This window comes from Pezoporus flaviventris, unplaced genomic scaffold (genome assembly GCF_033815535.1).
Source record: "Pezoporus flaviventris isolate CSIRO_AGI_PZ_B2104156 unplaced genomic scaffold, CSIRO_AGI_Pfla_v1 ptg000001l, whole genome shotgun sequence".
Taxonomy (NCBI): domain Eukaryota; kingdom Metazoa; phylum Chordata; class Aves; order Psittaciformes; family Psittacidae; genus Pezoporus; species Pezoporus flaviventris.
In genome coordinates this window covers 39,065,152-39,085,686 of record NW_026892549.1, presented here as the reverse complement: position 1 = coordinate 39,085,686, position 20,535 = coordinate 39,065,152, and the positions used below count along the sequence as shown (strand labels likewise).

The following is a 20,535-nucleotide window of genomic DNA, read 5'->3' as shown; positions in this document are numbered from 1 at the left end:
AAGTCAAAGATCTTTGCTTCTTGCTTTCATTGCACTAAATGCTCTATTGAGACAGACTGCACTAAACTTATCTTTAGTTTACAGAAAAGCATGCCCTCACTTAAAAAAATCCCTAACCTGGTTGTGACTGAAAAATGATACAGACTGACAGCTGCTTGGTAGTGTATGTCAAATGAATGACTGACTTTGAAAAATACACCCCACAGAAACTGCTGTAGCTGTCAGTGACACTGTTCTTGACAGTCAGCAAAGATCCGGGTTGAAATGAACTTCTAAACTTCATTACCACTTCACACCTAATGGCAACACTTTAAAAAGTGAAATGATGCACATTTAGATTGAAAAGTAGGGAAACATACTTTACAGTTGTCATGTGCTTCACCTATACAAGAACTGCATCATCATAAAACTATTTGAGGTGACCACCTTTTTTTACCATTCATCATCTCAGGCATTTACTAAAGCAAGGTCCTACTTGTAGTGAGTAAACATGGCAAAACTGTGCCTGAAGAAAAGAACATCCTTCTATTACAAATTTTGGAAGTCACACATCCAATGAATATATTTTATCAAAGACTCAGGGAACAAAGTCCAAGTACTCTGTGTATTCCCTTTGACTGAAAAAGGGTCATTAATTTATAATATAAAAAGTGACTTCTGTGCATACCTAAATTTGCATATAAATTCCAAGGCAAGAAATAGTTTGACTCGTCTGGTAAATTTGTCTGTTTAAGGAAAACACTTTTTTAATGCCAAATTTCTTTAAAACTTTGGATAATGTGCACCAAAACCCACTTGAATGAACATACTTAATTGATAAGGTCTGTACAAACAGCTAAGTGTCTCAAATTCTACATTCGACTTTGCTACACAGAATATGACATGATTTTGCTTTACAAAATTTTGTTGTATGGGATCCCACATCTGATGCCTCTGCTGAATACACTGCACTTGAACTAAAACAGAAAACACATGGGAAACCATGCCCAAACTCAAGACAAAGAGAGCAGGCATACAGTAAAAACCCACCAAATGAAAAATACCAAAGCTCCTTTTTTTAACGGTTACTGAAATTTAAGATGAAACACATCCAAAAGTTTTAATTCAAGCTATGTAACTCTGTACCACATAAAAGTCAGATGTATTGTTGGGATTCCACACCCTAAAGTGGAAATAAAGATTCCCTATTCTGATTCGAGTCACCATTCAAAACCAAAGAGTAGAGAGAAACGTATAAATGGTCTGGTATTGCTCATTACTCTGTGCAAAGCTCTGTTTCAATTAGTCTAGAAAAAAATCTAGAAGAACCCCCCAACTTGGAGCAAACTTTGGCACTCACTTAACTGGCAACAGTACAACCAAAACTCATTTTTTATTGCCAAAATACATTTTGATGGCCACTCAATATGAAGAAGGTATTTCTATTGCTAGATTTTCAACAACCACCAGCCTCAAGTTTTAAGTTACCATAAAACAGATTTTCCCGTTACATTTTCCCTGTTTGCTTTTGCAATAGACAGCGTATTTCTTAACTGTATGCCATGTTACTACTACATGATCTTTTGCATTTCCCTTAAGTGCTTGAGCTCTATGAAAGTTTAGAGAAATGTCTTGTCTAATGTTTCCTCAACCAAGAAAAAAAACAAGCTGGTTCTAGGCAATCACTTATATCCAAAGGATTTGTGTGTTTTGGAGCAGAATGTAGCACCTTGAACAGAAATAAAATGCAAAGACATTCCCTGCTGAACAAACTTTAAGTCTGGATGTGATTTTCAACAGTAGGCTACCACACATCATTTTTCACCAGTCCTTTGATTGATGGCCCCAATCAGAGAACCATGAAAGGCTGTGGCTCTTCTAGCAGTCACAAACAGAAAGCAAACATTTGCTAGTTAAGATGTAATGTTATCAAAATGCTTTTACCTCAAGTACTAGCCAGAGCTGTCCTCCCACATAATGATCTGCTTTGTAAAACATTCCATAAAATCTAACAACATTAGGGTGATTCGGAAGAAACTGTAAAATATTATATTCTGCTTCTATTTCTTCATCTACATCCTAAATAAAAAACACAAACATACAGAACATAAGAACACAGTAAGTCCATACAAAGCAAGAGCAAATTCTCACGGAGAAGAACAACCATTTTTTAATTAGTTTGTAGTTTTAAATGGGTTTTCTTTCACACAGCTGAAATTATTCACACAATACTATAAATTTAATACACATCAAATTATGCCACTTTTGCCTTTTTTTTATATACAGGAACATGAAGTCTGTGTAAAGCAAGCAGTGTTCTTCAAGGATTCTTTCAGTGCATAATATACTCAGCCAGAGAAGTAAAAATTATACTTAACTATGCTCAGTTGTCTAAATAAGAAATTTACACATGTAGTATTTTTAACCTGTTTTTAAACATGCATATTTTTTATCTGTAAGCTATATGTAAATACAGGAATCTTTAATTCATCCTTTTTTCTATGGTTATCAGATGGGACCAAACAGAGAACAATTTCACAAAACCTCAAAGGGGACATCAGTAAAAACATTCTTAGGAGGAAAACAAACAGACCAGAACAATTAAAGAGACAAAACAAAACCCATGAAATAAGCAAATGTTACTAAATATTTGTTAATGAAAGAATTCCGTGATAATTACAAAATATTGATTAATATCAGCACACAGGCCACAACTCAGAACAGTTCTTAAGCACTGAAACTTTTTTTGTTTCTGCATTAACTGTGACTATTAGAAACACTTAAGCTCTTGCATGCATTTTCCTTTTTTTGCATTTTGCTAGAAAGGGTATAATTTTCTACCTTTAGATTGATACCAAAGAAAACCACGATGAATTTCAGTAGTAGTAGGTAACAGAAATGTAGCTTTTTAGTAAACACTTCAGCCCAGCTGTCATGATCAAACTTTAGCTCAATCCAACCTGAGCAACTGCCAATTAGAACTTCCACTGAAAACTAGGGCCTTGGTTCTCAAGGGAAGCTAGGCATTTAATGCCCACTAAAACAGGAGCTGGCACAGAACTACCTCTGAGAATTTGGGCTGTGCTCTTCTGGTTTTATCTTAACTATGGCCTCACAGTATTACCAGCTTATGAAAGATAACTATAAACCATCCTAAAGTTCACAGCACTTCTGTGATGGCAAAAGTAATTCTTTTGGGCAGTACACAGAATAAAATAAAAACATTAAGATTCAAAGCATCTTGTATTTTCCATGCTATAGCAGAACCCTAAGGGCAATGCCTCTGTGCTTATCACTTGCATGCTCCAAGCATAGATACCTAAATTTGTACCAGAAGAATTACATAAACCTCAAAAAGAAACCAGGCAAATGCTGTCTTAAATAACATAACAAGACAGTGAAATTTTAAGTTCCAGCTTTCAGGTGCTGGTCCCAAACTACTTCTGTCAATGAATTCTGCATTTTTTTTCCTTTCAGGATGCTTTCAGTATCTTATATATTTGATTTATATTTCAACTGTGTTTGAGAATTCTTTCACATTAACAATGAAGTTACAATTTCATATTTTTTACTTACACTGATAGGATCCAGAATCTTTACTGCTGCCAGACCCCCATCTTTCTTATTGGCAACCTTATAGACTTTACCGTAAGTGCCTTTTCCAATAGTCTCTATAATTTCCCAGGTATCTGAGGGATCGGCTAATGATTCTAATCCAATCATACTGGAATTATATTGAAACAATCCATACAATGGCTTCCTGGAAAAGAAAGTAGACACACATACAGTGGGAAGCCCTATGTAACTCTGTACTAAAGAAAGCATCTTATGATAAAGAAATCGAATATTGTCCTAATATGAGAAGAAATACAGATGGAATCACAAATGAAAGCCAGACAGAAAGATATTATCACTAAATGAAGGAACAGAAAGCTCAGAAGACTCACACCCATGAACAAACCAAGGGAAAAAAATAAGAAAGGGTTCTTGACAAATGCAATTCAAGACAATACCATCAGTGAATGCAAAAACTCTTGATTTTTTGAGATAGATCAACTAGCACCTAAAACATACACTTGAATTTCTAAATTTTAAGGTTTGAGCCATTTCTTTGTAAGCATGTCTGGTATCTGCAAACCTGCTTAAAATAATTTTTAAAACATGCTCTTTGATTTACTTCTTCACCATTTCCAGCATCAGTGGCCACTATCTGGCATAAGAAATATAGTCAGAAAGAAATGTGAGTCTGGCTGTAGAAACTGATTAAATTCAGAAGGAATGAAGCAGCAGCTCTTCAATCTAATTAAAGAAATAATTATGCTTTTTGTTCATGATAGAGAAGAAAACAATCTGTGTGCAAATTCACATGCAGTGCAGGTCTGTATAGCAATATTCAGATGGAAGCATGTGCATAAACTCATTTGCATGCTTTGCTCCTTTCCAGGAGAAATTTTTTCATTCCTCTAAAACAAAAAGCTTACATGATGTTAAGGTAATTTACCATATAGCAGGCACCAAACATGGCTGTTACCAAAGTCAGGTTAGAAGTATAATCTTTTTTTAAATGATGGCAAGCACATTTAGAGAAAAAACCTATTTTTCCTCCTTATTAAAAATGTATTTGCACTAAAGTTTGTGCCAAATCAAATTGTTTTGGTCTTTTGACCAAAAGAAAAGAAGGACAGAGAAAAGAAAGCAAAAGAATGGAAGGCTAAAAAAAAAAAGCTTAAGTCAATGTCATTTATCTGTTGTGGGTCAATAATGTAAGTTACAAGGAGAGTTTCTCACTACTGTTCTACCCACAACAGCATACCGCAAATAACAAACAGTATTCTGAACCATACAGTTAGCACCTCAACAGCAAAGCAGGTCAGCTGAAAGACTTCTCTGAAATCAGTGAACAGAGTGTACTACATGCACTGAAGACAACAGCCACAGACATGTAGCTCCTGATAAGCCAACCTTAAGAGCAACGTTTGCTTGCATGGTGGGGAGTGGTGATGAATATAAACATAAACTGGAACAGTTGCATCTAAGGTTAAAAAAAAAACCCAAATATATTGAACATGATGGGTTTTAATGCTTTAGAAGAAATACTACAGAAGTGCACATGCAAAGAAACAGAGAATAGACTGCAAAGAGCTTTGATGCAACCTTACAAAAAACAAACAAACAAACAAAAACATACGAAGAAAAAGAAAACCCCAAACTGATACTTATTTCACTGCCACTATACCAACTACCCTATCACACAGATTGTCCAGAAAATGATGCATGGCACTCTTCATGCTGATGTAATATTTATTATGCTGCCTCCCTCCTAGCAGCCTTTGTGGATAAGTATTTTTTTCCTTAAAACAAAACAATCTAGTCTCATGGCCAGCTTTTGTTCTGAGTAAAGTAAGCCTTAAAATGGTATTGCCAAATTTTCAAAATACATTTAACATTTCTTTATACCAGAAGACAATGTTGACAAAACAATATCTAATTCAAAATTGTTACAAATGGAGTCCTGGTGGAGGACTGAAGAAAAATTTCGTGAGTGAGCACTTCTATGCATTGTGACATAGAATTTACAGCATTACACTTGACAAATATGTATCATAAAGCTCTTCTGCTTGAACTAAGCCACCCTCTTCTTGAACTGAAGTAATACATACCTAAATGAGGTTCTACATCTGCCATTAGTGAAAGTCCCACTGCACACATGTAACCTTTAACATTCCTATAATAGATGGGAACGCTTTACAAAAAAGGGAAAAGAACTGCCATTATCTTCAGTATTGTAAAATCTGGATTTTTTTTTTAAACACAAAATGTAAAAAATAAAGGAAAAAGGTGAAGTTGTAAAGTAAATTTGTGCTTTGCTTTTTCTATTTCTTGATTTGCTAAGCTTCAGAAAATAAAATGTCCTTGTATTAACTTTTTTCTCTACAGAGGAAAGTTACATACAAATGCAACCACTTTTGCAACCCCGTATTCAGAACTTAACACTAAAATAACTGAAGCTAAAATTCCTTCAGGAAGAAATTTCTCCTTTCACTCCCCCGTATCAGGCCTCACCCTTCTCTGGGCTTTGAAATGATGTGCAGAGTAGCTTCTAGCTGTGAAAAACTTAGCAATGTCCTCCCCAGAGGGAGTCTCAACCTATTAAAGATCTACAGATTGCAAGTATTTCACGATTTCTGACACCAGCTGGAGAGAACTTCTCAGTGGTTAAGTCTGTTCCATGCAGGCAAGCAAAACAGCCCACACCAGCTGCTGAAAAACTACACTTCCCAATTAACTCCACTGGATGGAGAACATCTTACACACAGCTATTTGGGACTGCACACACATACTATTTGAGGAATGACTACATGCTATCAGCAAGCCATAGCAATGGCACTCCACCAAATCCCGTTTTGCATACTTGGGAAGAGACAGACTGCAAAGCAAAAGTAAGGACAACTTGATGGAGTCTTCTAGTCCAGTCAAACTGATCTCAGGCTGAAATAGAGGAAAGTATCGTTTGGGGTTTTTGTTTGGGGTTTTTGTTTTTTTTTTGAAGCACAGATAATATACTAACTTAAAATAAATCTTGTAAAAGTTGACCAACAAAGGTAAGCAATAGGGTAAGACAAAAAATTAACAGGGTTCAGCCACTGACAGGCTTTCTTTCATTTAACCATGAAAAGATACTCTCCATTAATACAGTAAATTTCATGGGTTTCTTTGTTACACCTGGATTTTTCTATTTTGAAAACTTTTAACAGCCAGAATGAATTATGTCAGACCAGGCATGACAGACTAACGGCAGGCAGGCAAGTGTGCAAATAACATTTATCAACATTTAAACAAAATATTTCTCTGTAAGATCAACATTTGAATCAATGATTGCACATTATCACCCCTTTACATTAGCCCTAAGACAAACACACTACATGTATTGTTTGATACAAAAGATAACCTAAAATAAATATGGGTTATGGACAGTGCATGAATCATTTTTCTCTCTGTGAACCACAGCTTTCCAATTGTATTCCCTGGCTCTAAACAGCCTAAAAACAGCTATCTAGAAAATTATGTGGTGTCCTAGAAGTTCTGCTGTGAACTTCCATGTTCCTACGTTCACAACCTATGTTTTGAAAACAAAACAAAAAACACAAACCGCATAAAGAGTAACTACATGCAGATTTTTTCATGATGCAACTACTTCAGGAATAAAATCAGCAACTATTTCTTACACACATTATCACAGCTATCTTTCTCAGAAATTACAGGAACAAGAAGGACTCATAAGCAAAAAAACAAATCCAGTGCCAGAAATAGCTTTAAAATTATTGATCTATTTTCAGAAAGTACTGCCTTATTCAACTTCTAGGCAACAATGGTTTGCCTATCGCCTTCCAGCACACACCCTTTTCTAGTTTACAGTAAAATGAGACATTTGTAGAGGTTTTGAAATTAGTAAGTGCCTCACTCCAGCCCAGCAGTCTGGTGCTTTCTAACAGTCTAACTGGTATACAGTACTAAACAGTTTTGAATTCTAATATAGCTGGGTATGGACATAATAGCAATACCAGTCAATACCAGTGAAACAAAACTGAACATACTGTTTCCATATGAGCAATTCATTCACAGGGCTGATTTTTACAGTGTTCTATTTGTCTAAGCCTTAGTCTCCCTTGTGAAACAGCTGGCTTATACTCTTCCGGCATCCACACATGCTGTAGAAGAATAAGAATGTCATAATCAAAAGTAAGGAATTTATTAGTAAATATTAGTAAATTAGTAAATATTAGTAAGCTCAGTATTGCTTACTAAGAACAATTTGGAAAGGAAAGCTGACATTATCAGCTATGGCTTTACCAGCCATGACAGCCCCTATTCTCTTGGGTAGTAATGGTCACACACAGACAGCTACCTAAGAAGCAATTACTGGAGGAACTAATGAACCACCAAAAGGCACAAGAAAATCAATGGTCAGAACAGCTTCCTCTGCTATTCTCCTCCTGCTGTTTCTCACTGGCTAGATTAAAACAAAGGGGATGTCAATATCTTGAAATGAAGCATACAAAAGAATCCATCAACACACCATCCTATAACTGTTCTCAGTTGGTCTCAGAAAGAGAGACTGCAGAATGTGATGTGCACAGTTCTACCCAGGATAAAGGTCGGTGATAGAAGGAGATGAAGGAGAAGGATAAAAGTATGCTCAAAAGCTGTTATTGATGCTATAGAATCCACAAACAAAAAGAACCATACTTTAACTGATCACATTGTTTCACTAGGCCAACATAAGGGAAAAACAGGACAATCAGGAATAGAACTGCTATTATTTATAGATGAAAGGTAGATCCCTGAAAACACTCCTACTAAATTCAGCTCACAGTCAAGTCTGTGCTGAATATACAAACCATGAAACTGACTTTGTGGGTGTTCAAAATGGAGATGAAGAGGATGCAATTGCCTTTCCACGCCCTCAAATATAAACTTTTTAAACTTTTTACCAACTGTGCCTAAATACATTCTCTTTTACTACATAAAGTCCTTTAAATTCAGGAGTATCTTTGTTACTTTCTTTCCTTCTGCTTCCTTTATATGGACCATCTAGGTAATCTAAGCTTTTAGACTTGCAGTATCAGCCACAGGGCCACAACAGAGTAATAACCAGTGGCAATGGACTGTGTTTAGATGCTGGTTCTGAAGAAAATGTGAATGTTTGCTCCCTTGCCTTGTCTATGCTTCCAGTTTATCACAGCATGAAACACAATGCTGTTCCTAGGATCAGTCGCACTAAACTGCCCACAAAACAGCTACTGACATCCTGGCTACATAAATTTTACCTCCTTCTCTAGAAATAAAGAAAAAAAAAATTTAAAAATTGATTTTTCAACACTTTTGTCAAATGGTTAAACTTTCACATCACCACTCTTAAACCAGTTCTGAACCACAACCATTTGTAATATTATAATTCTTGGACTCAAATTCTTGGATTAAATGTTGGGAGTCTAAACAAGCAAACTCTTCACTAATAGCCAAGAAAATGCAAGGTAGAAAAGATGTGTGTGCCAAGTCCAGATAATCCAGTTGCATACTTTCATTTACATTCACTGCATCATAATCTATTGCGCTGCAGATCATAGAATCATAGATACTTAGGGTTGGAAAGGACCTTAAGATCATATAATTCCAACCCCCCTGCAATGGGCAGGGACACCTTAAGCTAAACCATGTCACCCAAGGCCTCATCAACTAGGTCTTGAACACTGCCAGGGATGGAGCATTCACAACCTCCCTGGGCAACCTATTCCAGTGCCTCACCATCCTAACAGTAAAGCATTTCCTCCTTATATCCAATCTAAACTTCCCCTGTTTAAGTTTTAACCCATTACCCCTTGTCCTATCACTACAGTCTCTAATGAAGAGTCCCTCCCCAGCATCCCTATAGGCCCCCTTCAGATACTGGAAGGCTGCTATGAGGTCTCCACGCAGCCTTCTCTTCTCCAGGCTGAACAGCCCCAACTTCCTCAGCCTGCCTTCATACGGGAGGTGCTCCAGTCCCCTGGTCATCCTCATGGCCCTCCTCTGGACTTGCTCCAACAGTTCCATGTCCTTTTTATGTTGAGAACACCAGAACTGCACACAATACTCCAAGTGAGGTCTCACAAGAGCAGAGTAGAGGGGCAGGATCACCTCCTTTGACCTGCTGGTCACGCACCTTTTGATGCAGCCCAGGATACGGTTGGCTTTCTGGGCTGCAAGCGCACACTGCCTGCTCATGTTCATTTTCTCAACAACCAGGACCCCCAAGTCCTTCTCTGCAGGGCTGCTCTGAATCTCTTCTCTGCCCAACCTGTAGCTGTGCCTGGGATTGCTCCGACCCAGGTGTAGGACCTTGCACTTGGCATGGTTAAACTTCATGAGGTTGGCATCAGCCCACCTCACAAGGGTGTCAAGGTCCCTCTGGATGGCATTCCTTCTCTCCAGGGTATCAACCAAACCACACAGCTTGGTGTCATCGGCAGACTTGCTGAGGGTGCACTCAATCCCACTGTGCATGTCAGCGGCAAAGATGTTAAACAAGACTGGTCCCAACACCGATCCCTGAGGGACACCACTCATTACTGGTCTCCAGCCGGACATTGAGCCATTGACCACAACTCTTTGCGTGCGGCCATCCAGCCAGTTCTTTATCCACCGAGTGGTCCATCCATCAAATTGATGTCTCTCCAATGTAGAGACAAGGATGTCGTGTGGGACAGTGTCGAACGCTTTGCACTGCTCAACCCCTGTCCTTCAGTTCTGTAGCCCCATCATAGAAGGCCACCAAATTGGTCAGGCAGGATTTCCCCTTAGTGAAGCCATGCTGTCTGTCACCAAGCACCTTGTTGATTTTCATGTGCCTTAGCATGCCTTCCAGGAGAATCTGCTCCAAGATTTTTCCAGGCACAGAGGTGAGACTGACTGGTCTGTAATTCCCTGGGTCATCCATTTTCCCCTTCTTGAAAATGGGGGTTATATTTCCCCTTTTCCAGTCATCACATTCACCTGACTGCCATGATTTTTCAGATACAATGGACAGTGGCTTAGCAGCTTAATTTGCCAGCTCCTTCAGGACCTGTGAATGGATTTCATCAGGTTCCATGGACTTGTACATGTTCAGGTTCTTAACATGGTCTCGAACCAGATCCTCTCCTACAGTGGGCCTAGGGTCTTCATTCTCACAGTCCCTGTGTCTGTCTTCCAAGACTTCAAGACTTGGGTGGTGTGGTCAGAGCCTTTGCCAGTGAAGGCTGAGGCAAAGAAGTCATTAAGAACCTCAGCCTTCTCCAAATCCAGGGTAGCCAGTTGTCCTGATAGCTTCTGGAGAGGGCCCATATTGTCCCTAGTCTGTTTTTTATTTGCAATGTAATTATAGAAGCCTTTCCTGTTATCTTTCACATCCCTAGCCAAGTTCAATTCTGGGCCTTAGCTTTCCTAATCTGATCCCTGGCTTCCAAGACAACATCCCTGTATATTCTTCCCAGGCTGCCTGTCCTTGCTTCCACCTTTTATAAGCCTCTTTTTAACTTCAAAGTTTCCTCAGCAGCTCCTTATCCATCCAAGGAGGTCTCCTGGCCCTCCTGCTGCACTTCCTTCTAGTTGGGATGCCACACTCCTGAGCTTGTAGCAGGTGATCTTTGAATATCAACCAACAGTCTTGAGTCTCCCTGCCCTCTAGGGCTATATCCCACAGAACCTTACTAAGTAGGCTCCTGAAGAGGCCAAAGTCTGCTCTCTAAATTTTTATTGGTAAATCTATGGCACCCTTATATTTATAAGTAAAGCATTAACCTCTGTCCAATAATGACTGGTCATGTGTGTATTGTTCTGGGTGGGCAAATAAATCCTCATGATCAGCCATTTTCATAAGCAGAGCTAGGAAGCCTGTAGGCAAATGTACAGCACTTCTTGGCTCCTGACCAGCTGCCTTGCAAATCTAATGATGCTCTTACTCGATATGCATTTTCAGTCTTTCCTGAAGGCCTGTGTCACATCAGGAAGCACTGCTGACTCTCTTGCTGGGTCACAAAGAAGTTATTTTACTCTAGAACTATTTAGCACCTTATCTTTGCATTCCTGCAATTTCCATCTCCCATGAAGTCCAGTTAATATTAGCGGCATCTTGGCCCCTTCGTAGCTGCATCTCTCTCAAAAATCAGGGTTTCTTTCTGCTTCCCAGAATTAATTTTTAAGTTGCTTCTCTCTTACCACAGACCCATGGCTTTGTGACATCTACTGTCTACAACAGCCACACCAATTTGCTTCACCTCAAGCCATTTTTCAGTTGAGTGGGACTCGCAAACAGTGTAATATTAGCCTTAAATAGATCTATTTAACATGCACAGAATGAGGCCATGCACTTTAAGTTAAATTAAACAGTGCCTCAATCTACTCCATAATCAAGAATAGAACAAGCACCCACTGGGGTTTTCTAGAGTAGGAAGGTCTTAAAGATCAGGGTGAGCTCAAGCCACTCTATCTTTTTTAATCAAAATTATTATTAGTACTTCAGAAGGTTTCTTGATACTTTGATTCTTCTATCTAATCTTCATTGATGTCAATGGTATTATATTAATAATCAAATTTCTGTTAGAATCATTCAATCCCACTCATCTTCATAGGATTTTATAGATACAACATGCAGGTCTACAATAACTGAACTTTGCTAATTGAGTATATACAAAATCTAAAACGTAGCTAGAGTGAGAGAATTTGTAAACAGTAATTCATAGGACTAAGCCACAAAGCAACTCGTGAGCAGTGAGAGTAATGAACATGATAAATATGCACTTTTTAAATTTCTTACTATCATAATAATTATCATTCTTTCTTTCCTCTGATTCCCCAAATTCCTCTGCTGTAGCTAAACTGGAATGGTTAGCACATGGGTGGAACAACCAAAGCAGAAAGTATTAAGGACAAAGTTCAACCTGTATCTTCACAGAGGAGACAATGTTTATGGTTCATTCCTCTAGCCTGACACAGATTTTTACGAAAACTGTAGGAAATTATTTATTTAGGGGATTTTCTACTTCTCTGTCAGATCTGGATGCAATCTTCTCTGAAAAAGGATTTTCTTACAAAACTTCAAAAGACTGCTTCACTAAGATTTAACATAAATATCCTAAGATCTGTGCTGGCATTGGAAGTTCAGCAAAAGTTGGTCAAACCAAGGCATATAAAGATTGTGTAATTCACAGAGATGACTAATAAAGCAAACCTGCACTTCCCACTAACATGCAAGAAATACATTATTCCTTTTTAAAAATTAGCAAAATATATTATTAATGAAAACATTATACTTCCAAGGTTTCTGGGAGGTACCATGTATTTACAAAAACCTATAATGGAAGCTGGGACCAACAGAGAAAATTATATTCAGTGATGAAAGACTGAATGCTTTGCTGAGATTCAAATTACTGAAAAAGAAATCACTTCCTGCACCTGCTAAACCAACTGTTTTTGCAGAGTTGTCTTATTCTGTGAGATAATGGGTACCTTGCTATGAACACAGAAATCAACAGAAACTTTTAGTGAAGTTTTGAGTACCACTGAAAATGAAGCCCCTGATTATTCTGGAGGAACTCTAATACACGTTATTTGTTTGACTGCTAATTAATCAAGTTCATTACCTGCAACTCCGAGGACCAAATGTTGAACAAAATTATGTACTGTCCTGGTCAGTTACCTGGTCAGTTACCATGATATAATTCATAATTATTACATTATAAATGTAACAATGAAGACCAAAAAATAGTAGGCAGAAATTATTATCCCAGACCATATCCAAATACCTGAAGCCAGTTAAGACACTCAAATAGGAAGTTCTGATCAGTGATATTTCCACTGCAAAAATGCTATTTATATTAGCCATCTAAACAGAATTCCAACAAACAAAATACATTAAAGCAGATACAAATGACTAACAGCAAACACATCAACTTCACCTCAGGCTGGAAACTCAGCCCTAAAATGAAGTTTATAATCCCATGAGCCCATTCAGTTATAAACTGCAGGTGGCAAACCAAGTGACTATGAGCTACAGTCCCCATGTGTGAAAAATCAATACCTGAGAAGGTTTTCTCTGCCTCCTTCAGCAGCAATTTAACAGGGAAAACAAGATGCATGTTTTAGTGTTAAAACAGAAGGATGAAGGGCTGTAACAGAATGATGACCCTTAGACCAAAACCAGGCTCTTCCCAGCAGTCTAATCAGAAAAGTCTGACATGCTTTGTATATAGATGAGGAAAAAGAAACCCAAGACAGATGTAGGATAAACCTGGGAAGAAAATAACTGCAAACTTACATTAGCGACCTATTTTCTGAAGCCAGCTTATCTTATATTGGATTTTTGTCCTGCTAAGGTATCGGAATTCTTCAGGACTAAGATAGCTTCCTCACAAGGAGCTCTTGTTATCGGTCAGAGCTGCACAGAACTGCATGTTCTGTGTACAGGTTCCCATGCCCAGTACTAGATAGACAATGCAGTGCGTGTTAACCTAAGATGCTGTCATGAAGGGTACAGATAAACTGGTTCAATCCTAGCAGCTCGCTTCATTAATACTGAAGATCATTGTGACACTAATTGATCCTGAGCCTGATCTATTTATCAAGTCTTTTACATTCAGGAGCTGAAGAATTAAAGCCACTTAGTCGTTCATAGAGGGCGAGCAACAACTGCTTAATTTTTCGAAGGAATCTTCCTACTGTTTTTCAATATACCTTAATTGTATAATGTAATCTATCACAATTCATCACTAGAGTTCTCCAGTATTATTTTTACAGCAGTCTTATTCTAATGAGAAATTTTAATAAGAACACCCTCCTTTATCTGTAAGAAAAATAATAATAAACGGTTAACCAGGATACAAAGAACATCTCTTAGTGCTGACAATGACTCCTGCTTAAGATAAAGTATTTTCATCAGTGAGCTAGTTGTTATGCAGTACCAGCATGTGTGCAGTAGCCTAGCGTGACACCAATTTGCATAATTTCTCTTCTCTAACAGGCTTCAAAAATAATAATAGGCATACAAAATAGAATCCATTAATTTTAAACTTCCTTCAGCAGCTATCTTCATGGAGCACCTATCAAAAGAACCTTTAAAGAATTAAGTTTAATAAAATATAAATGTATTATTCAGGTTATGCTATCTGGGCCTATAACAATCTAAGTTCAAGTCAGTAACAAAGACCAAGGCAAATCCACAAGCAATTGGCTTGATGCTTTCCCAGTCAAAAAGACTGACAAAAAGTGGCAGGACAATGTCATTGTCCACTGCTGCTCACAGTTAATTACTGAACTTGAAAATCAGTGAGGGATTTTGGGGTACAGGTAGGTAAGAGAAAAGGACATGCAGTGATACACATAGAAGCTGCTCAGAGCTCTTATACCTACACATGTTATGTAGTAACACCTTAATCTACAGAGAGGAACAAAAACAAATTTGTTTTTTGCTGATCTGAACCCAAAAAGACCTTACCATTTGTTAATATTTAAGGCAAGCAGAAAGACTGTGTGTTAGCAAACTCTGATGGGAAGCTATTTTCAGGAAAAAAATATGCATATGCATTTGCATATTGTGACTTGCATAGCAATTAACATTGCTGTAGTGCTCTGATTCTCTCTGATTGTCCTGGTTTTGGTTGGGATGGAGTTAACTTCCTTCCTAGTAGCTGGTGCAGTCCTCTGTTTTAGATTTAGTGTGAGAATAATGTTGATAACACACTGATATTTTAGTTGTTGCCAAGTAGTACCTACCCTGATCAAGGACTTGTTTCTCATGTTCTGCCAGTGACCAGGTGCACAAGAAGCTGGGAGTGAGCACAGCCAGGACACCTGACCTGAACTATCCAAAGGGATATTCCATGCCATAGAATATCATGTTCAGTATATAAACTGGGGCTGTTGGCTGGTAGCCACACATTTCTGCTTGGGAGCAGGCTGGGCATTGGTCAGCAGGTGGCAAGCAATGGTTTTGTGCATTACTTGTGTTTCTTGAATGTTATTTCCCATTTTTTTTATTCACTATTATTACTATTATTATTTTTATTATTATATTTTACTACAATTACTAAACTCCTTCTTAACTCCTTCTTCTGATTCTCCTCCCCAACCCACCCGGTGTGTGGGGGGAGTGGGCAGTGGCTGTGTGGTACTTAGTTGCTGTCTGGAGTTAAACCATCACAATGATATTCATCCTGCAAAAAGTCTGGCTTTCTAACTTCAAACAATAATTTAGATCTTGGTACACGTTACCATACATTCTGATATATGGTCATCAATAAAAAAAGATCTGCTTTATCTTTATCACATAAAGTGTTATGAAAAGTGAAAGTCTACAAAATTTACATATAGGCCTAATGTCCACTAATACAAAAGCACAGTACCAAAGTCCTCAGTACCTAATTGAGGAAAAAAGTACAACTGCCACAGTAAAAACAACAGATGCCAATATGGAGACAAGCAAAAATTCTCAGAGCTTGCCCCTGCCAGGTGTTTCACATAGAGAAACACTAATCAATTTAAATTCCTATTGTTTCAGGGGATTTAAAGGAGAGTAACACCCACAACAGCTGTGAACTTGAAGAGGGAAGAATTAAAAAAAAAAAAAAAGTCCACAAACTTTCAGAATAGAATTTAAACACAGAATAAAGTAATAACAGACTGGCCTCTTTTGCCAGATTAACTCTTGTCTGCTGCAGATGCTCCTGAACAAAGTTAAGAGAATACCTGAACTTAATTTACAAAGAGAAAACATGACTGGTAAGGATGCTATACTATGCACTGGGTACAGTAACTGCGACCTGGAATAACCAGCCTTTAGCCATTCATTAGCAGCTATTCAGTTTTCTTTTACGTTTTTGGGTTCTCTGTTTACAAACTGGAAAAACTAGTAACTTTCAACAGTAACACCTGTATTTAAAGTTATCTCCTACATACGAATCCCAAGCTGTATCTCTGTAAACATTCCAGCAATATTCTGTTGTGGTAGCCCTCACAGAAGTCTCATCAGCTGTCCCCAGGTAACAGTGCAAAGAGAACCCCACAGATTGCTGTAAGCGTCCTTCAAGACTCAAAGGTCATGCATTTTGGCTTCTCTTGTTGGACACATGAGTTTGTGCACCAGCTCAGCTAGCCACAGAGGTATGCTGGCAGCTCATTCTCCAGTGCCTTGAAACCCTCCCTCAGAGCTCCACAACAAGGGCATTTTTAAAGATGTGTGAGGTGAAATGGATACATGCACCGACTTAACAGGGTTTTTGAAAACCCCTTTACTTTAGCTATTACAAGGAACATAACAGTCAAACAGTAAACATCTTGCTTTAAGACTTCCTGACACATCAAACTCTTTCAGCTTCTAACTCACTGTAAGCAGGAGTCCTCAATCTCTTCTTTCAAGCTTGTGCCACTTAAGCTGAAACACAGTTGTTCTCTTTCAAGTCATTTCTCCTGACCTCTGCAGCAAGCACCCTTTTTGTGGAAAGCGAGGCTGATTTTCCTTTTAAATGGCTGATAAGAATCCCTTTCCTTTAATCCTTGGTCTTCCTTATTAGATGGTTTCTCTTCAAATCCCCTATGTGACCAAAGTTTAAAGCTTGATAAACTGGCTTGTAACAGAGTATTCAACCCTTTATTTAATGCCATTTCACTTATCAGAATTTAATTTGTCCTCTCTGTTAGCTTTGGCAGGTGTAGTTTATTTTAACCAACTTAACAGAGAAGTAGTACAACAGACAAATATACCCCTACTCAAAATGATGCTTGTAGTCTGATAAACTTACACACAGAAACTTCAAACAGAAATAATATATGTAGACTTCCATAACTGTCCCAACTGTCAATTGATGGCTTGGCTTTGCAAGTGAAGATTTGGGAAGGGCTTTACCCACACTTACTACAAGCACAATGACCAAGGGCATGTGGGATAGGGAAATCTGGTTGGAAAAAATGCTGCTTAGGCAATCAGGAAGTGTCCGACCAGGACTGTCATCTCCTGGGGCAATCTCGAGCGACCAATGCCCTGATCTGCCCGCATACAAGGTTGGATCTGCAGCTTCCCATGCACCTTGTCACCTACTGTTTCGTCCCTGGCCTGTCGCTACAGACAGTGAGAGTGAGCCCTTCCAGCCTGCGCAGTGGATTTTTTAGGTGAGGCGCAGCGTGCACAGAACTGGCCCCACCCGTTACACCTGAGGTTTAATTGCCACGGCCTGGCTAGCTAGGATGGTGACAGCAAAGTCCACAGGTTGTAGGTTTTACAAGAGTGTCCTTCTCTTAGATGGAAGACCTTACAAGGCTAGATGAGCTCCATCTGCCCGGGTTTGAACATAGGAGTTTTCCTTCTCCTATGAGGAAGGCCTGCCTTGGCTAACAAAGATTCGGGAAGGGTTTTACCCACGCATTCTGAACAAGATTGTCATCTCCTGGGTCAATCACAAGTAACCAATGATGCAACAGCACAACATCAAATGTCTAGATGCAATTCTGACTTAGAGGCTTTCAGTCATAAGCCTACAGATGGTAGCCTCACGCCAGTGGCTTCTCAGCCAAGCGCACGCACCAGGGGTCTGAACCTCCGGTTCCTCTCATACTGGGCAGGATTACTATTGCAACAACACAACATCAGTAGGGTAAAACTAACTGTGAAAGCGGGGCCTCACGATCTGTCGTGGTTTAAACCCAGTCAGGTAATTCGTTCGCTCACTTCCCCCCCTTTCTTGCCCTCCCCTGCTCTCGGAGGGACGGAGAGGAGAATCAAAAGAATGCAACTCCCACGGGTTGAGATAAGAACAGTTTAGTAACTAAGGTATAACACAAATCACTACTGCTACCACCAATGATAATAATGATAAAGGAAATAACAAGGGAAGAGAATACAACACCTCACCACCCACTGACCGATAACTCGCCCCCCAAGCCCGACCAAGCTCCGACCGATACCTCCTCCAACCCTGCAGTCTCCCAGCCCTTCCGGCTCACTCCCAGTTACATCCTGGGCATGACGTGCTGTGGTATGGAATACCTCTTTGGTCAGTTTGGGTCAGGTGTCCTGTCTCTGCTTCCTCCCGGCTTCCCCTCCTCCCTAGCAGAGCATGAGGCTCACAAAGTCCTTGGCCAAACCAAAACATCTCTATCAGCTCTGTTCCCGAGCCGAAAGTCAAAACACTGCACTGCACCAGCTACCAAGGAGGAGAAACATGACTGCTACTGCTGAACCCAGGACACGATCCTTCTGGCTTTTGGGGTTTTAAGCAGGAGGTGTCAAAAAAGTTACCAGAGGGATAACTGGCTTGTGGCAGCCAAGTGTTCATAGCGATGTTGGTTTTTGATCCTTCGATGTCGGCTATTCCTATCATTGTGAAGCAGAATTCACCAAGCGTTGGATTGTTCACCCAACTGTTAATACACTTACATCACATGCAAATTTCTGTAAATAGACTTTCTCACATCATTACTGTTCACGCAATGGAAGGTTTGTTACCCAGGAATGGTTCTACCAAAAATATACTCAAGAGTTTTTCAGAAAAACCAACTGTCTTGGTTTTAGTTGGGATAGAATTAATTTCCTTCCTAGTAGCTGGTACAGTGCTGTGTTTGCCTTTAGTCTGAGAACAATGCTGATAACACACTGAAGTTTTAGTTGCTGTTAAGTAGCCCTTACTCTCATTAAGGACTTTTCAGTCTCTCATGTTCTGCCAGTGAGGAGGAGCACATGAAGCCAGGAGGGAGCAGAGACAGGACACCTTACTCAAACTAGCCACAGGGGTATCCCATACCACAACACATCACGCCCAGCATATAAACTGGAAGGTCAGATCACTGCTCAGGTCAGGCTGGATATCAGTCAGCAGGTGGCGAGCAACTGTACTGTGCATCACTTGTGTTTATTGATTTGGGTTTTTTTACTTTCCCCTTTTGGTTTTATATTCTGTCCCCTTGTTATTTCCTTTATAATTAGTAGTTATACTTTAGGCATTAAACTGTTCTTATCTCAACCTGCGGGTTTTACATTCTTTTGATTATCCTCCCCATCCCGCCTGGGGAGGGATGAAAGGGGGGGTGAGTGAGCAGCTGCTAGATGCTGATGTACCAGCTGGGTTTAAACTACACCAATATATTGTGCTGCTTTTTTTTTTTAAATTGCCATATCTGATTTATATCCTTGTGGTATCAATTGTACAAAGGTAATTTTCTATAATTAATTATTTATTTCCTGTTGTAATCGGACATCTGAGATAGTCATAAATATTTATATGTCCAGTTAATTCACTAATGAAAACTGAACTAATTCTAAAAATGGGATGTTATCTCAGAGGCATGCCAACCTAACAGTCTGCTCAACCTTTACATTAGTGAAGGCAACCACCATATGGAAAGCAACTAACAGGAGCTGGCAGACACCTGATCTTAAGAGTATAGTCTAGGAATGGGCTATGATATCAGGACAGAAGAATTTTGTGTGTACCCTAGAAATATCATCTCATTTTTCTCTATCTCTAATTTCCCAGTTTTTAAAATTTGCAGTAACATCCTCTACCCTTACACTTCTTTGCAATCCTTGGGCTTCTCACTAGCATTAGCAGAGACACTTCCTCTTCAGCAATAGAAATCTCTTTTCTTTTTAGGCACAGAGTTATTAGCCAGTGCAACTCCACTATCCTTTATAGCTTCTGGTAAGTGTTTTGGGCTGCTGGCTGCCTGACAGTAGTTCAGTACCATCTATTGCAAGAGCCTATGGGCATAAATTCCTTGAAGTTAGATGGCTGTACTCATATCATTCCTCATCCAAACCAGGTCAACATAAACAGCTAATAAAAGAATTTATTTACTACATCTGCAATAGACAATGCCATTTATAAAGTTTTTTAAAGTCACAAAAGAACAGAAATTAAAAGAAATAAGTTTACATCCATCCAGAATCGGATCAGTCTTGAGGGGTCTTCTTATCTAATAAACTCACAGCTCTTTTTCAGCTCCTATCCCCTCACAGAAGAGAATCCTACTTTGGCAACCATTTTGCTTTAT

The 20,535-nt window shown here is 39.0% G+C and overlaps 1 protein-coding gene across 6 annotated transcripts in view; it reads right to left on the bottom strand.

Moving 5' to 3' along the window:
* The window catches only part of MYO3B (myosin IIIB), a 207,594-nt gene that overhangs the window by 173,796 nt on the left and 13,263 nt on the right, over positions 1–20,535 (bottom strand). For 3 of the 6 annotated variants that reach the window (XM_061453077.1, XM_061453075.1, XM_061453076.1), the window contains 2 exons: positions 3,556–3,739; positions 1,924–2,058 (listed from right to left, as the gene is read on the bottom strand). In XM_061453077.1, the coding sequence (XP_061309061.1) occupies positions 1,924–2,058; positions 3,556–3,739 (319 nt within the window). Of the gene's footprint in view, positions 1–1,923; positions 2,059–3,555; positions 3,740–4,823; positions 4,938–13,301; positions 13,440–13,813; positions 13,924–20,535 lie in introns of those variants that run through there. The other 3 variants (XM_061453078.1, XM_061453094.1, XM_061453080.1) reach the window with 3 other exon arrangements.